Raw genomic sequence first — 13,161 nt, 5'->3', positions numbered from 1 at the left:
GTCTACATAAAATATGTTAGCAATAGAATGATCTGCTAGTTGTATATATATTTCTTACAATGATATCAGCTCTAGTTTATTTTTAATTTTGTCATTGTGGAGCTAAGTAGATAATGACATCACGTTACATTAGTTGCACGGTTACAAATTAAATGAACTAATTTTCCAGTTAACTGAGAAGGAGCAGCTACTTATATAGTCCTTCTCTCAACTAAAAATCTCTCAGGGCAGAACCAAACTTCATGAAGGGTGTTGAAGTCTGTCTCATTTGAAATCTTAATTGAGATGACTGATTAAAAAAAAGGCATTTTATCAGTAAGACTCAACAGTCAATTTATCATTGTTATGAAAAAAAAAAACTGTGTAACTGCTCCAAAGCACAAAAATGTTGAGCAACACTGGATTTTAAACCAGCAACCACCCCTGCAGACATGGTACAGCCCATGACATCACAAGCATGTCAGCAAGAGCATTGAACAAGGAAGTGTTTGGCAGCCGCCCCCTTCTAATAACTTCTGCAGTCCAAGGTAAGTGTGCAGGAACACACTGAACTCAGCTGCTGTCTGATGAACAGTTCAGTTCCAAGTTGAACAAAACTGGTAAATTGTATCTAATTTCACGTTGAGAACTTCCACTTTAGGGCACCAAAGCCTGTTTTTGGTTTATATATGTTATCGTTAGAAGGAGGTTATTTAAGTTTAAAAAATATCAAAGCAGTGAGGCAGAAAGTAAACAGAATCAGCCTTTTATTTCATGTTCAGTTCAAATCCAAACTCTGACACGCAGTCAGACTTTTAGCTACGACTGTTCTGTCACTTTGGCTGCTGTGCGCTCATTGTGACACAAAAAAATAAATGTTTTCTGTCTCTGTAAGTATCTGCAGCCCACCATGTCTGTATTTTAATGTGTAAACGTATGAATGTAGGTGAACAGGGTGCCCAGGCTGCCTCTTCCTGCCCGATGGCAGCAGTCAGGCAGCCGTGAAACGCTGACAGGAATTTAGGCATGGAGGCTCAAAGAAATTCGATCACATAGGAGGTTTTATTTAAGCCATTTGTTGAACATTGCAGTGGATGCACGAGGAGCGAGGTGCACTGAAGGATTGTGATTTTTGTTAGTGAACATAGCTGTCTTTATGGCAGTTCTGCGTTATTTCCTTTTTAATAAACTGAACTGCAAAAATCCATCCAGAGAAATATGCAGCTGAGAGCCTGGGGTGTGTTGAGGATGAAAGAGCCCCCTCTTTTCCTGTCTCCACCCCTTCAGAACATGAAAAGGGCTGCCCCTGGCTGTAAATCAAGCCAACCTCTTGGCTCTTTGCTGTCTGCCCCCCCCCCCCCATCTGTCTGAAGTGGAACAGGTGACCCACCCTGTGGTTGGAAGAGGGCACTGCACCACCACACCCTGCAATCAGATTGCTGAGTGCATGACAAACAGGCAAACAGCAGACAACACGAAGATAACACGATGCACAAACGCCCAAACTGTAGAGGATCCACTCAGCGTTACTGCCGAGCGTCTGATCTCCTGATGCTGCATCACATCCCTCCCTGCTTCACGCCCTCATTTTTTCTGTTGCATTTCAGCAGATCGTGCCACACACACACATACACACACACACACACAAACACACCCTAAAAGGATATTTATAGCGCCTCAACACCAGCCTGTTGCTAGGATACCTGCTAGCTCACTATTCTCAGACATGCAGCTTAGCTTTGTTTACACACACATAAACACACTCACTCTTGGGTGTCAGACAGGGATGTGTTGACCTCTGACCTCTGAGTAACCGTGGTGAGAACGTCTAAATGACTTGCAGAAAGGCAGTGGTTGTATTTGACTGTATTCACATAGTGTGAACAGTGGCTGGTTACTACGGCAACTGTCCCATGTTCTCAGCAGCGTCCTGCTGGAGACAGGAAGGACGTGCGGGGTAAAACTGGAGACGCCTCTACGGGACAGAGCTGCTGTGTCGCCCTCTGCTGGTGTGGACAGAGCACAGCGAGGAAACCAGTGTGACAACAGTTTGTATCAATCATCCAGGAATATTTCATTTTTTCATCATCCAATAGCTTTTAAAGTGTTTTCAACTTTTGATACTGTGAAATCCCAACAAACGCTCACAGCTCTATTTAATCAGGGTTTCTTATCTCTGAATCCTTCTTACTCTGTTAATTGTAGTCTGGTGGAATTTTTGTGTAGCTGATCGATTTGTGTTGTGAACAGCAAGGTGTGATACTGGTGATGAAGCGTGTGTGGCCAACGCTGTAATGTAAAGAAAGACCTCAGGCATTATAATAATTTATCAGAGATGAATGTTCTGCTGTTTTTGGAAATTCAGCTTGCTGTCTGAGGCCGATCCATCTCAGCGTCTTTGGCTCAGACCCACAGATCATGAAATGCTCTTCCACTGTCGACTGCTGGAGGGTGCAAAAGTCAAATCTGCACAAAGCCGGGCCGTTATAAAGGGTGCAATGTATCGAGAAAACTGAATGACTCTGATCGTGACCGTGAACACATTCAATTGAAGCAAAGTAAGTTTGAAGTTACTTTACCTTCTAGACAAGTTCACAGTGGCATTATTTTTTTTTGGGAGGGGGGGCACTTAAGATTTCTGCTTCACGTAACTTTTTACAGACTCTTATTTCAGAATCTGAATTCCCTCTTTTTTTTTTGTTTGACCAGCACACTGAAATTATGAAAGCTTTAAACTCATGAGAAGAAATATATTTTTTATTATATCATGGTTGTCTCAGGAGTCTGAATTAAAGTTGTAATTTGGATAACTGAGCCTAAACTAAGTGCCATCATTTGGTTTAGCACATAAAAACCTCCGGCCCCTCCCAATCTGAGCCCACCGCCTGGACGACGACTCTTTGATCTGTTTCTGACCTTGACCTGAACTTTTTTGCGACAAATAACAGAAGTCCAACTTAGTCCAGTTATTGTCTGTGACGCCTCAGAGCTGAAGATCCAACACTCAACACATTCAAAGAGAAAACAGCAGAACAACAGAGATTTACTGCCATTTCTCACATCATAGCTGCATGTGGCACTGTTTGTGTCTGTGTGTTTATTATTTTGTTGTCATGAGGAGTAGGAGCCCCCCCCCACCACCACACACACACACACACACACACATACACTTGTCTCTTCAGCAGGCAGACAGACAAACAGACCAGCAGACAGACAGACTGGCTGACCGTAACATTGTAACTGATATACTAAAATACTGGACCATGCGCCTTTCCAAATTTGTCTTTCAGCCACGGGATCCCACCGTCTGCACAGGAATAAACACACACACACGCATCCAGACGTCTCCCCTGCTCTGTTCTGTATGGGTGCGTGTGTGTGCAGGGTACCACCATGCAGGGTGAGGAAGGAGGTTGATTCTCAGCCGCTGATTTAACCAGGCTGGGTCACCAGGCTGTGAGCCCACGTGCAGCAGCAGGGTGATTCTGTCTGCTGCTGATGGTCATTTGATTGAAAGCAGAGCTGTTAACTCTTTGTAGCTGCTGTCTGGGCGTCACTGGAGGAACATTTGCTGACCCCCAGTAGCCCACATAAGAGACGGTGCAACTTGTTTCTGTCGTTCTCTGTTCAGAAAAGAAAGATGCGTCTTCCAAACGCTGCCATAAAAAATGCATAGAAAGAGTTACAAAAGTGTGACCGTTAGCGTGAGATATAGTTGTATTGAAAATATATTTTTTTGAGATTTCCTCCCCCTCATGCATGATGCATTTGTTCCTGTAGCTCTTAAGTTTTGCAGTGAGAGCAGAACTGAATGTTCAAATAGTCATTTCCAGACTCGGTTTCTCTGTCAGAGTTACAGACAGTCGAGAAACTTGCAAACACCTAATTTCTGTGCCACAGTGTGTTTGAACATTACTGAAGACGAGGAGATGACACCAGGTAGTCGAACACGGAGAGACAGAAAGACAGATTAGGAGTCGGCCTGTTCATGTTCTCCTTCACTCTCTGTTTTATATAAACATCAAGGAGATGAGCTGAGAGCCTCCTCTTCTGCCGACACGCACGCATTGTCTCCCGTCAGCTGCCGTAGCATCATTAGCTTTTTCTGTGTTCTTGTGTTATTGATGCAGTTTAAATATTTATTAGGCCACTTCCACCTCAGCAGCATCATCTTCTCCGCCAGCAAACAAAGCTGAGGTATTTCTCTGTGTCCTTGAATAACAACGAGGAGGAACAACCAGGACAAATCTACACGGCAAAGGACAACATCGCTCCTGTTTTAGCCTGAAAGGCGTTTGACTTCAGGTCCCAGCCACCAGCTCGTTGATTTCATGGTTGCACTGTGAACCTAAATGCTTTTATTTTTATTATTGAATCATCTCTTGATAATTTGGAGTAAAAACAGAAGCGGTGAAAACATTCCCATTAGTATTTCCTAGAATAATGATATTAACTAATGACTTGTGCGGCAAATTGAAGGACGAGCACATTCATTTATCATAATGAATTCAAGATGCAGGAAAAAAAACCTTAATCCATTTAAATCAGAATCCAGTGAGTTTTAATGATCTTTGGAGACATGAAGCGGCGTTATTTATATTCATTGTCCTTAAAATCTTATTAAGGGGAAGAAATTGTCAAAACAAGAAGGCAAGAGAGTTGTGATGGCTGAAAGTGTTACGTAAGCTCAGCGAGGAGCAGGTGGTGTACATGCTTGTGTGGCGCCTGTGATGGTGTGTTTCAGCGCTCCACTCTGGGTGGATGTGAGTGAGGATGAAGAGCAGAAGGCAATAAATGAGGCAGCAAAGAAGTGATAGGGTAAAAAAAAAAAGGCCAATCTCTGAGGTTTTTCTAACAGTTCTCTCACAGAGCACTGACCTAAATGCTGATGCATTTAAAATATTTAGCGTGTTCACAGTCTTATGGTTGTGTGTTTGCCAAGTGGCTCTAAACACAAGGAATTAACAAAAAAAAAAAAGTAAATACAACAAATTACATGATTTTAATATTTTTATATGTTATATGGATTGTATTCATGTATTTTATAGCTAATTAAGTGTAGACAAAGAGCCCCCCAGTTTCTATCTGCTGGTGTCAACCCAGAAAACAACCCCCCCCCCTTTTTTTTTTTAGTTAATGGATCATTAATCTCATTTAATCAACAAGACATGACGTCTTCATGTCTTTGAAGAGGCTGCAGGACATTTGCTCGTAACACTTGACTTAGGGCAAATTTAGAGAGGTCAAAAAGTTAACAGGCCTAGAAATTCAGAGAACATGAGCCTGAGCACGCAAAGCTAAAATATTTCAGCCAAATTATTTTAAGACTTGAGCTCAGCTGTTCAGAAGAGAGACCGAGTGGAGAAGAGCTGCATCCAAAGTGTTTATGAGTCGTTTACAGAAATTCATTTCGGAATATTTAAGATGAATTTGCATAAGATTAACAACATAACGTAACATTCATGTCAAAGACAAAATGCCAGAATAAGTGGGCAGTCAGATCGAGTTTAAAGAGGAAGATTCCGAACATCCAACCAGAACACACTGAAAATGATGATCAGCTCTTCCTTCCCCCTCCTGATCATTTAAAAAACATCAAAACAGTGAAATTCAAAGTGAAAACAGAATTAGTGCATCAACAACAACGTGTGGTCTAATTAACGGGAGTCACGGCTTGTAAAATAAACTTTTTTCCAACCACACAACTGAACACGATCAAACCAGACTTACAACCAAAATAGGAGTCTAAAAAAAAAAAAAAAAACTAACCTTATCGTAGTTGATCCAAATAGCTGAAATGAACTGAATCAAACACAAACACTACATTTTTTTTTTGACAAAAAAAAAGAGAAGAAACAGAGGCTGAAGTGAACTTGGAGACTTTAAAACGAAATGACATGGACTAACTAAAGTGAGCTGAGACCAGACTGCATGTCAGAACTGATCGCCATGGCAACCGCAGATTACCTGATTAATTAATGAACCTTTTACTCTTTTACTGCATCACCAGCTACTGTTAATCGCTCACGCACTGTTTGGCCTGCAGCTAACACACACACACACACAAATGGCTGATTCGTGACAGTAGAGTAGTAAACTCTGCTCGTCGTCTCCTTATGGGACAAGTTCTGATACAAATCAATGACATAGGCGTCGTAAAAAGGGCTTCTTCTCATCAGCAGGACTCAGAGCACATGTTGCTGCCTGAGGCCTCGTTTACAGCCTCCAAACCCTTTTTTTGGATTTCAGCCTGCACAGATGCACCACAATAAGGCCACAAGATTAATATTTATTTAATTTCTTTCACCATAACACTGAAGACAGCAATCAAACACCTTCAGTTTTCTTCTGTTAGTGTATTTTTAATATTCATCCTTAATTAGGTTTTATTTTCTTTGGTGGTGAACATCCAAGATCTTTAGTCTCTCCCCACACACACACACACACAGCCTCACAAACAGCCTCACAAACACTAACAAAACCAAACAACACAGCATGTCACGGCAGAGACACACACTGCATCAGAATGCAGAAACTCACATACACATTTCCAACCTGCAGGTTCTTGTTTAATTAAGGCCTGACTGTGTGATTATGAAAATCTCCTGGGAGTCTAATAATCATATTTACTCTGTGTGTGTGTGTGTGTGTGTGTGTGTGTGTGCGTGTGTGTGTGTGTGTGTACATTACAGGGGTGTGTTTTTATCTGCCTGATCATTGCATAATCAAACATTCATTCCTTATCATGTTGCAAGAGCCAATATGCCTTTTCTGCAGAGGTGAAATTGAAAATTGTCTGTCTGTGAGTCTGCTTGTGGAGAAAAAACTGAAAACAACGCTGCTTTACTTTGTCTGAAATACGCAGATAGATTTTATATAATCGCACTTCTCCACTACACTGTCGCCATCAGCATCACAGCCCGACAGCCGACAGAGCGGTGCATAATAAAAATCCAAGTCCGGCACTTTTTGACTTGACAGCAGCAGAAGCCCAGGTGAAGCAAATCTCATTAAGGTTGAAATGAACAGCTCAGTTCTATTAAAGTGTCTCAGTGAACCATGACAGCCTGCATGCACAGAGCTTGGAACCAGCTCGCCTAAATGTCACCCACTTCTAATTTATTAAATAAATTACGACTGTGTTTTTCCTGCTGCAGTGCAACAAGTGACAACGTCTGCACTGAAACAGCAATGTATCATAATGACAGTGAAGGGAGAAGCAGCTACTCGGGTTCTTTACTGTCAGCAGAGGTAGTAATAATAAGACACTGTAAAAATACTCATGAGCCATAAGTGAAACCAGCAAAGTCGAATTGTTACTTAAGTAAAAATACAGATGTATCATCAGCTAAATTTTCACCGCCCAGCTCTGCAGACAAATTTATTTTAGCCGTAACAACAAACAATCCCAAAAGATACTCAACAATATGAGCAGTGCTAATGCGTCTTATCTGTGTAGAAGCCTGATCAAACGAGGCAAAAGCCGATCAAACAACAACAGAGTGCTGCTGAGGGGAGACAGAGATACGGAGAGGATCTGAAGAAGATCCCGTTCAGTTGCTCTCAGTAAACAAAGTACAGAAATAATACGTAATCTATATTTGTATGATAAAGTGCCAAATGACAGCCTGTAATGTGAGAGGCAGCATACACTGGAGCATAACTGATAAGGAGCCAGATATTTCCCTCAGGAGTTCATAAAAAGGGGGAAAAGGGAGAGGAGTTTGGATTTGCATTCACCAAGTGGCTCAAAAAGCACAATGTATAAAGATACAACTTTCTTTTTTCTGTTCACTGTATCGGCTTTTAAAGGTCATGATGTGTCGCAGTATTTACAGCTCGTCTCCTCTAACCTCAGGTGACCCAACAAAACTGCAGATTTACAGCATCAGAAGCTCAAACGTGAAAGTTTCCTCCCTCCCGCAGTCAGTGTTACCGTCACTTCAATGATTAATGTTGGATTATGAACAGCAGCATCATTGTGACAGCTTCTGGATTCATTCATTAATAGGAATGCACCTTATTGTATAAACTCATCAGCATTGCTGTCTGTGAATTGTCAATCTCTGCTGTAGGGAAGTTGTAGTGGCTGAAATGAAACGCACACATTGTTGTAAAGTGTGTAGGGATGAATCTACTTTCCCACCACTGGAGGGGAAAAAAAACCATTTGTGAAAGGCAGTGAACTTTATTTTTGTAGTCTGGCACATTCTTTGAAATGTCAGGAGGCCTATTAGAAGTCTTCAACAACAAACAAGAAACTCATAGTGTTTTTTACTGATCTTGGGTTCATTGATGTCGGCCCAAACATGTCAGAAAGGCATGTGCTCTTCCAGAATGACTTTATAGAAAATGTAGAGCATTTCAGCTTCAGCATTTTGGGATTACTGCTGGACTGAGGGGCGACAGTTGACCGTTGCAACATGGGAAGGTACTGATGACACTCACGCTGCACAAGCTCAGTTAGAGCTGTTGTTTTGTTTTGTTGACTTTGTGATTGTGTGTTAAGGTTGAGGTGTCCATCTAACACATGACGTTCTGTCATGGCTGACGGGGTGAGGACGGTGTGCCCCCAAGTTAATCGGTCACATTACAGAAAATGGCAGCTTTCTTTATCTCAGTATAGAAAATGTATGTGCGCCATGGACTCCATTTTATTTCTCATTAATGTTGCAGCCAGCTCTGCTGTGTGTTGCAGTTTGTGAACGATGTTTGATGCAATTCATCATCATCTGAATATATAAAAGTGTGGTTGTTTTGTCTTGTTTGTATGAAATGTGATGCAACCGTCCATCCTCCCCCAGATACCCCCCCACCTCAAAAAAAAAAAAAAAAAAAACTTCTCACATAAGGATCCTATAAAGTTCCTGCGGTCCGGACCAGGCGCATGCGCAGAAGCAGCACCGAGTAACGTGTGTAGTAGTCGTTATTGTGAATGGGGGGGGGGGTGGTATCTGGGGGAGGGGGTGAAAATGGGGGAGAGGGTGTTGGGGGGGAGGCTGGTATTTTGGGTGTACAGTCACAAGAGCGACTCGACGGAGCCAGGAAGTAGACTCTCGGTGCCTTCAAGGACCCGTCAAACTGCCGTAATTTTGCCTCTCCATCAAAGTGTCGCACAGAGGAAGTCGCCCGAGTTTCCAAGTTTGAAAAAAAAAAAGAAAAAAAAAAAGATGAACTTTCAGGGATTTCTGTTGCTGCTCTGAACTTAGCTGTTGATTTTGTTTTCTGACTGTCTTTAGTTTTTATCCACGTGAATTTTCCCCCCCGTTTTACTCGATCATATAGATATATATGTTAGAATAAACATTAGAATCAGTCACATGATTCATGACTTCATTAACACCTCCAGATGGTGAAACATCGGCCCGGTCCTTCGTGGGGTTTGCTGTTTTGTTTTGTTTTGTTTTTTTTTTTTTGCAGTAATGCCATCCAAGCATTAAAAGTTACAGATCACACGCTCGTCAGGAGAGAGAGAAGAAAGGAGAGGTAGAGAGACACCGAGTAATACAGAGAGAGAGAGAGAGAAACTGAGTAATACAGAGAGAGAGAGAGAGACACACACACACACTGAGTAATACAGAGAGAGGGAGGAAGAGGTAGAGAGACACTGAGTAATAACGAGCGAGAGAGAGGTAGAGAGACACCGGGTAATACAGAGGGAGAGAGAGAGAGGGCGAGCGCCACACGGTCAAATTGAGCTTCCATCGCAGCGGGTCAGTTAATCAGAGCCGTTTGGAGCCAGAGGAGAACCGGAGCACATTCAGGGACAGATCATCACAACAAGAGCAGGAGTCAGTCACTGAGGCCGGCAGCAGAAAGCACATTGCTCCACACAGACACACACAGACACACACAGACACACACACACACACACACACACACAGAGACAGGCAGACACGGAAGAGAGTTGTGTGAAAGAGAAGCAGGGTGAGGGACGGAGGGCAAGACGCACAGTTTAAACTTTTACTGTGCGGGATTAAATTCACACAAACACTCCAACAACAACAACAACAACAACAACAAGAAGGATTTAAAACCCCAAAAAACAAACCAAAGGGAGAGGCCGATTAAAAGTGCTGCTGAAGATGCCGCGGGTGGTTCCGGACCAGAGGAGCAAGTTTGACAATGAGGAGTTTTTCCGCAAGTTGAGCAGAGAGTGTGAGGTGAGTCCTGCTGTGTTTGTGCACACTGAGTCCATTCAGACACACGGCGGAAATACAGAGAGCATGCTGGAGCCTCCACACAAGTTGTTTCATTCATTTCAGTCCACAGCTGGATAAAAGAAAGCCCAGATAAAGCTGCGATAAGGCTGCAGAGTAGCTTCATTTGTAATTGGCCTTTAAAATTGGGGAACTCTTACTTCACAATTTCCCATTTATTCCGATTTATTTGTGTGACGCCGTGCTGAGCCAAAAAGTAAAATTCCTGCTGTCACTCTCACTGTTGTTTTTAGGTTTTATATGCGTGTGATTAAATAAAGCACAAACAAAGAATGACGCCTTTTTCCTTAAATCAAAATTCTTGTGGCTTATCTTCAAATTGCAGCCTACTGCTGGCAAAGAGCATCGCCATTCACTGTCAAACAGCCTCTTCAGAGTGGTTTCTACTTCAAATCAAGCACATGGATAAATGGAAAGCCTTGTGAGGAAGTGTGTGTGTTTTTTTTTAAAGGCATTTGTTGTTGTCTTTTTCTGTGCAGATTAAATACACAGGGTTCAGAGACCGGCCCCATGAGGAGCGACAAGCCCGCTTTCAGAACGCCTGCAGGGATGGACGGTCAGAAGTAGTGAGTGTAAAACTAAATATCTGTTTATTCTTTGTCTTCTTGAAGTTCTAAAGAGGGTGTGTGTGTGTGTGTGTGGGTGTGTGTGTGTGCCGTCCTAATTACTGAAATTATGAGGTTCAAAGAGAGAAATGAAGGCAGTCTGTGTGTGTTTATGGGGATGCCAAGCTCACATACACACTGAGGCTGACAGACATCACATGTCTATCGTGTTGTTGTAACCAGATAAATGAAAGAAAACTTTTAAATCCGCCAGAATGCCTCAGTTTTAACAGACAGACCAACTCTTGAGAGAGACAGAGCGAGAATGAGCGCTGCAATCAGCACGATTTGTGCAGCAGGTCAGTGAATATTCGCGTGCACGGGGGCCCTTTGTGTGACTGTCAACGTTTGTGACCTTGCACCAGGAAGTAGTCGTGCTATCAGAAGTGCAAACCCACCAGGCTCATCACTTCTGCAGCTGCACTCATCGGCGCTTTGTTTGGAAGGAGCACTTTTCAACACATGTTGTCATACGGTTACAACAAACACCTTCAGGGCTGTTATTTGCTTCCTAAAACTGACCTGAAGTAAATATCACCTGTCATGTTTGGGGCCTGAAATAATTTGACAACATGTTATGGACACAGAAGACATAGAAAAGACAAACGCTGAGTGAGCAGAGACGTTTAAATACATGTATGTTGATTGATAATACAGGAGCTCTTCGATAAAGACTGTGAATCCATAACATCATCATTTCTACAGTCACAAATATGCTGAACGTTCGGCCATTTTCTTCGTCTTCTTTGCTGAATATCTCTTGATTAATAATTGAAAAAAAAAAAAAAGAAATGCAACATGAACAGACGGTCAAAACAATCAATATTTGCAGCCTGATTTTTTTTTTTTTTTTTTCTTTAGAGTTGTACGAGGTCTTGGCAGCATCATACAACATATGTTCTGGTTTAGTGTTGTTCACTTTTTTTATGTAGAGCATATAGTGAGTAGCTGTTACAGATAGAGTTTGTGGCAACAGTGTCACAGATGTTGGTGGGCTGAGCCTGTCTCCCTCCATTTCCCAACCACACTCATCTCTCTCTGCTTTTTCAAACACACCCAGCCGTCCAAGTTTGAGATGGATGCCTCTCAAACGCGAACGAGCTGATGTGGAGACTGAAATGACTTTTTGCTTTCCTGGGCTTTTGAGTTCACTGTGTAAAATATAGTCCACTGAGATCGTTCAGAAATGTCACATATGAGAATTATAAAATTACCCACTACACAGATGTCTTTCAGAGTTGTATTTACTCTTAGAGTTGTATTTATTGTCACTCGTGTACATGTGAGCAGTATTTGGATATTGTTGCTGGCCCAAGGTGAAGCTGAGTAAAGCAAATTTTCTGCCCTGATGGGAGGTTTGATATATTTTACCCAAATGCATGGTATTTATAGCGGTTTTTAAAAAGTTAAAATGCTAAGTAAATAGTTGTAGAGAGAGAAAGTAATCAGCTTAAGTGCACGTACTTAAACACAGGACTTTTCCCACTGCTGATGGAACGTAGCACTTGAAGGGAAAAGTAATAGAAGTGTTGAACACAACATGTTTTACCATCTAAACTTTGCTTCCTCTTAAAAACCACCAGTTGTAGCACGTAAAAAAAAAAAAAAAAAAAAAGCATTTTATAACTTCAAAGCAAGTCAGGACAAATGTGTATCTTCATTTTGTAATTACTTTACTCTTAAGTGTGTGAAGTCCCTTTAGAAGTTCCTCAGTGATGTCCTTAACAAAAGGTGAGGCCGAGTGAAACCCCTTCAGGCTGCTGGCACAAACACACACAAACACACACAAACACACACTGCTTGTCTTAGTCATCCAGGAGGTATTTTTCACAAATATGCTGTCATCATCACAGAAGGGGGGCAGCATTGGGGGGAGGGGGGGTACATCTAGTTTTACCATCTTATAGTGGGACATGGTGCGTCCGTCTGTCTGTCCTCACTGTATTTATAAGCCTCTTCTGCTGTGAGAATTGATGGCCACGGTTTTAATGGTTTGACGGCAGCTGTGACATCATGTCGCTGATTTATCTATCGGCCAGACGCTGCTAAAGACCTCCTGCTATTTTCATGGGCAGTGTGGACAAGTATCAGACACAATGAGATTCAAACATGCTGTCAAGGATCACTTTTTATAGATGACACGGATGATCAAAGAACAAATAAGCGGCAAAGTGCAGCCAGTTTATTCGATCAACACCAAAGTTATGGCAGTTTTAAAGAGCCTCCTCCTGAAGTAATAAACAAAAAATCTGTTTTGTTTATTGCACCACTTTGATTTTTGTGGAGACACTACGAAGATATTTTCACGTTCATCTGGTGAAGAGGGAAATTTTCTTTGTGGTCATTTCAAATATAAG

The 13,161-nt window shown here is 42.0% G+C and overlaps 1 protein-coding gene across 5 annotated transcripts in view; it reads left to right on the top strand.

Moving 5' to 3' along the window:
- The first annotated feature begins 9,574 nt into the window (after positions 1 to 9,574).
- The window catches only part of cbfb (core-binding factor subunit beta), a 29,666-nt gene continuing 26,079 nt past the window's right edge, over positions 9,575 to 13,161 (top strand). For 2 of the 5 annotated variants that reach the window (XM_029522846.1, XM_029522849.1), the window contains exons 1-2: positions 9,583 to 10,142; positions 10,679 to 10,765. In XM_029522846.1, coding sequence (XP_029378706.1) covers positions 10,065 to 10,142; positions 10,679 to 10,765 — 165 coding nt within the window. In that variant the 5' untranslated portion in view covers positions 9,583 to 10,064. Of the gene's footprint in view, positions 10,143 to 10,678; positions 10,766 to 13,161 lie in introns of all 5 variants that reach the window. The other 3 variants (XM_029522845.1, XM_029522847.1, XM_029522850.1) reach the window with 2 other exon arrangements.

This window comes from Echeneis naucrates, chromosome 16, assembly GCF_900963305.1.
Source record: "Echeneis naucrates chromosome 16, fEcheNa1.1, whole genome shotgun sequence".
NCBI classification, from domain to species: Eukaryota; Metazoa; Chordata; class Actinopteri; order Carangiformes; family Echeneidae; genus Echeneis; species Echeneis naucrates.
The sequence above is the reverse complement of the archived record's forward strand: the minus strand, read 5'-3'. Positions and strand labels throughout refer to the sequence as shown.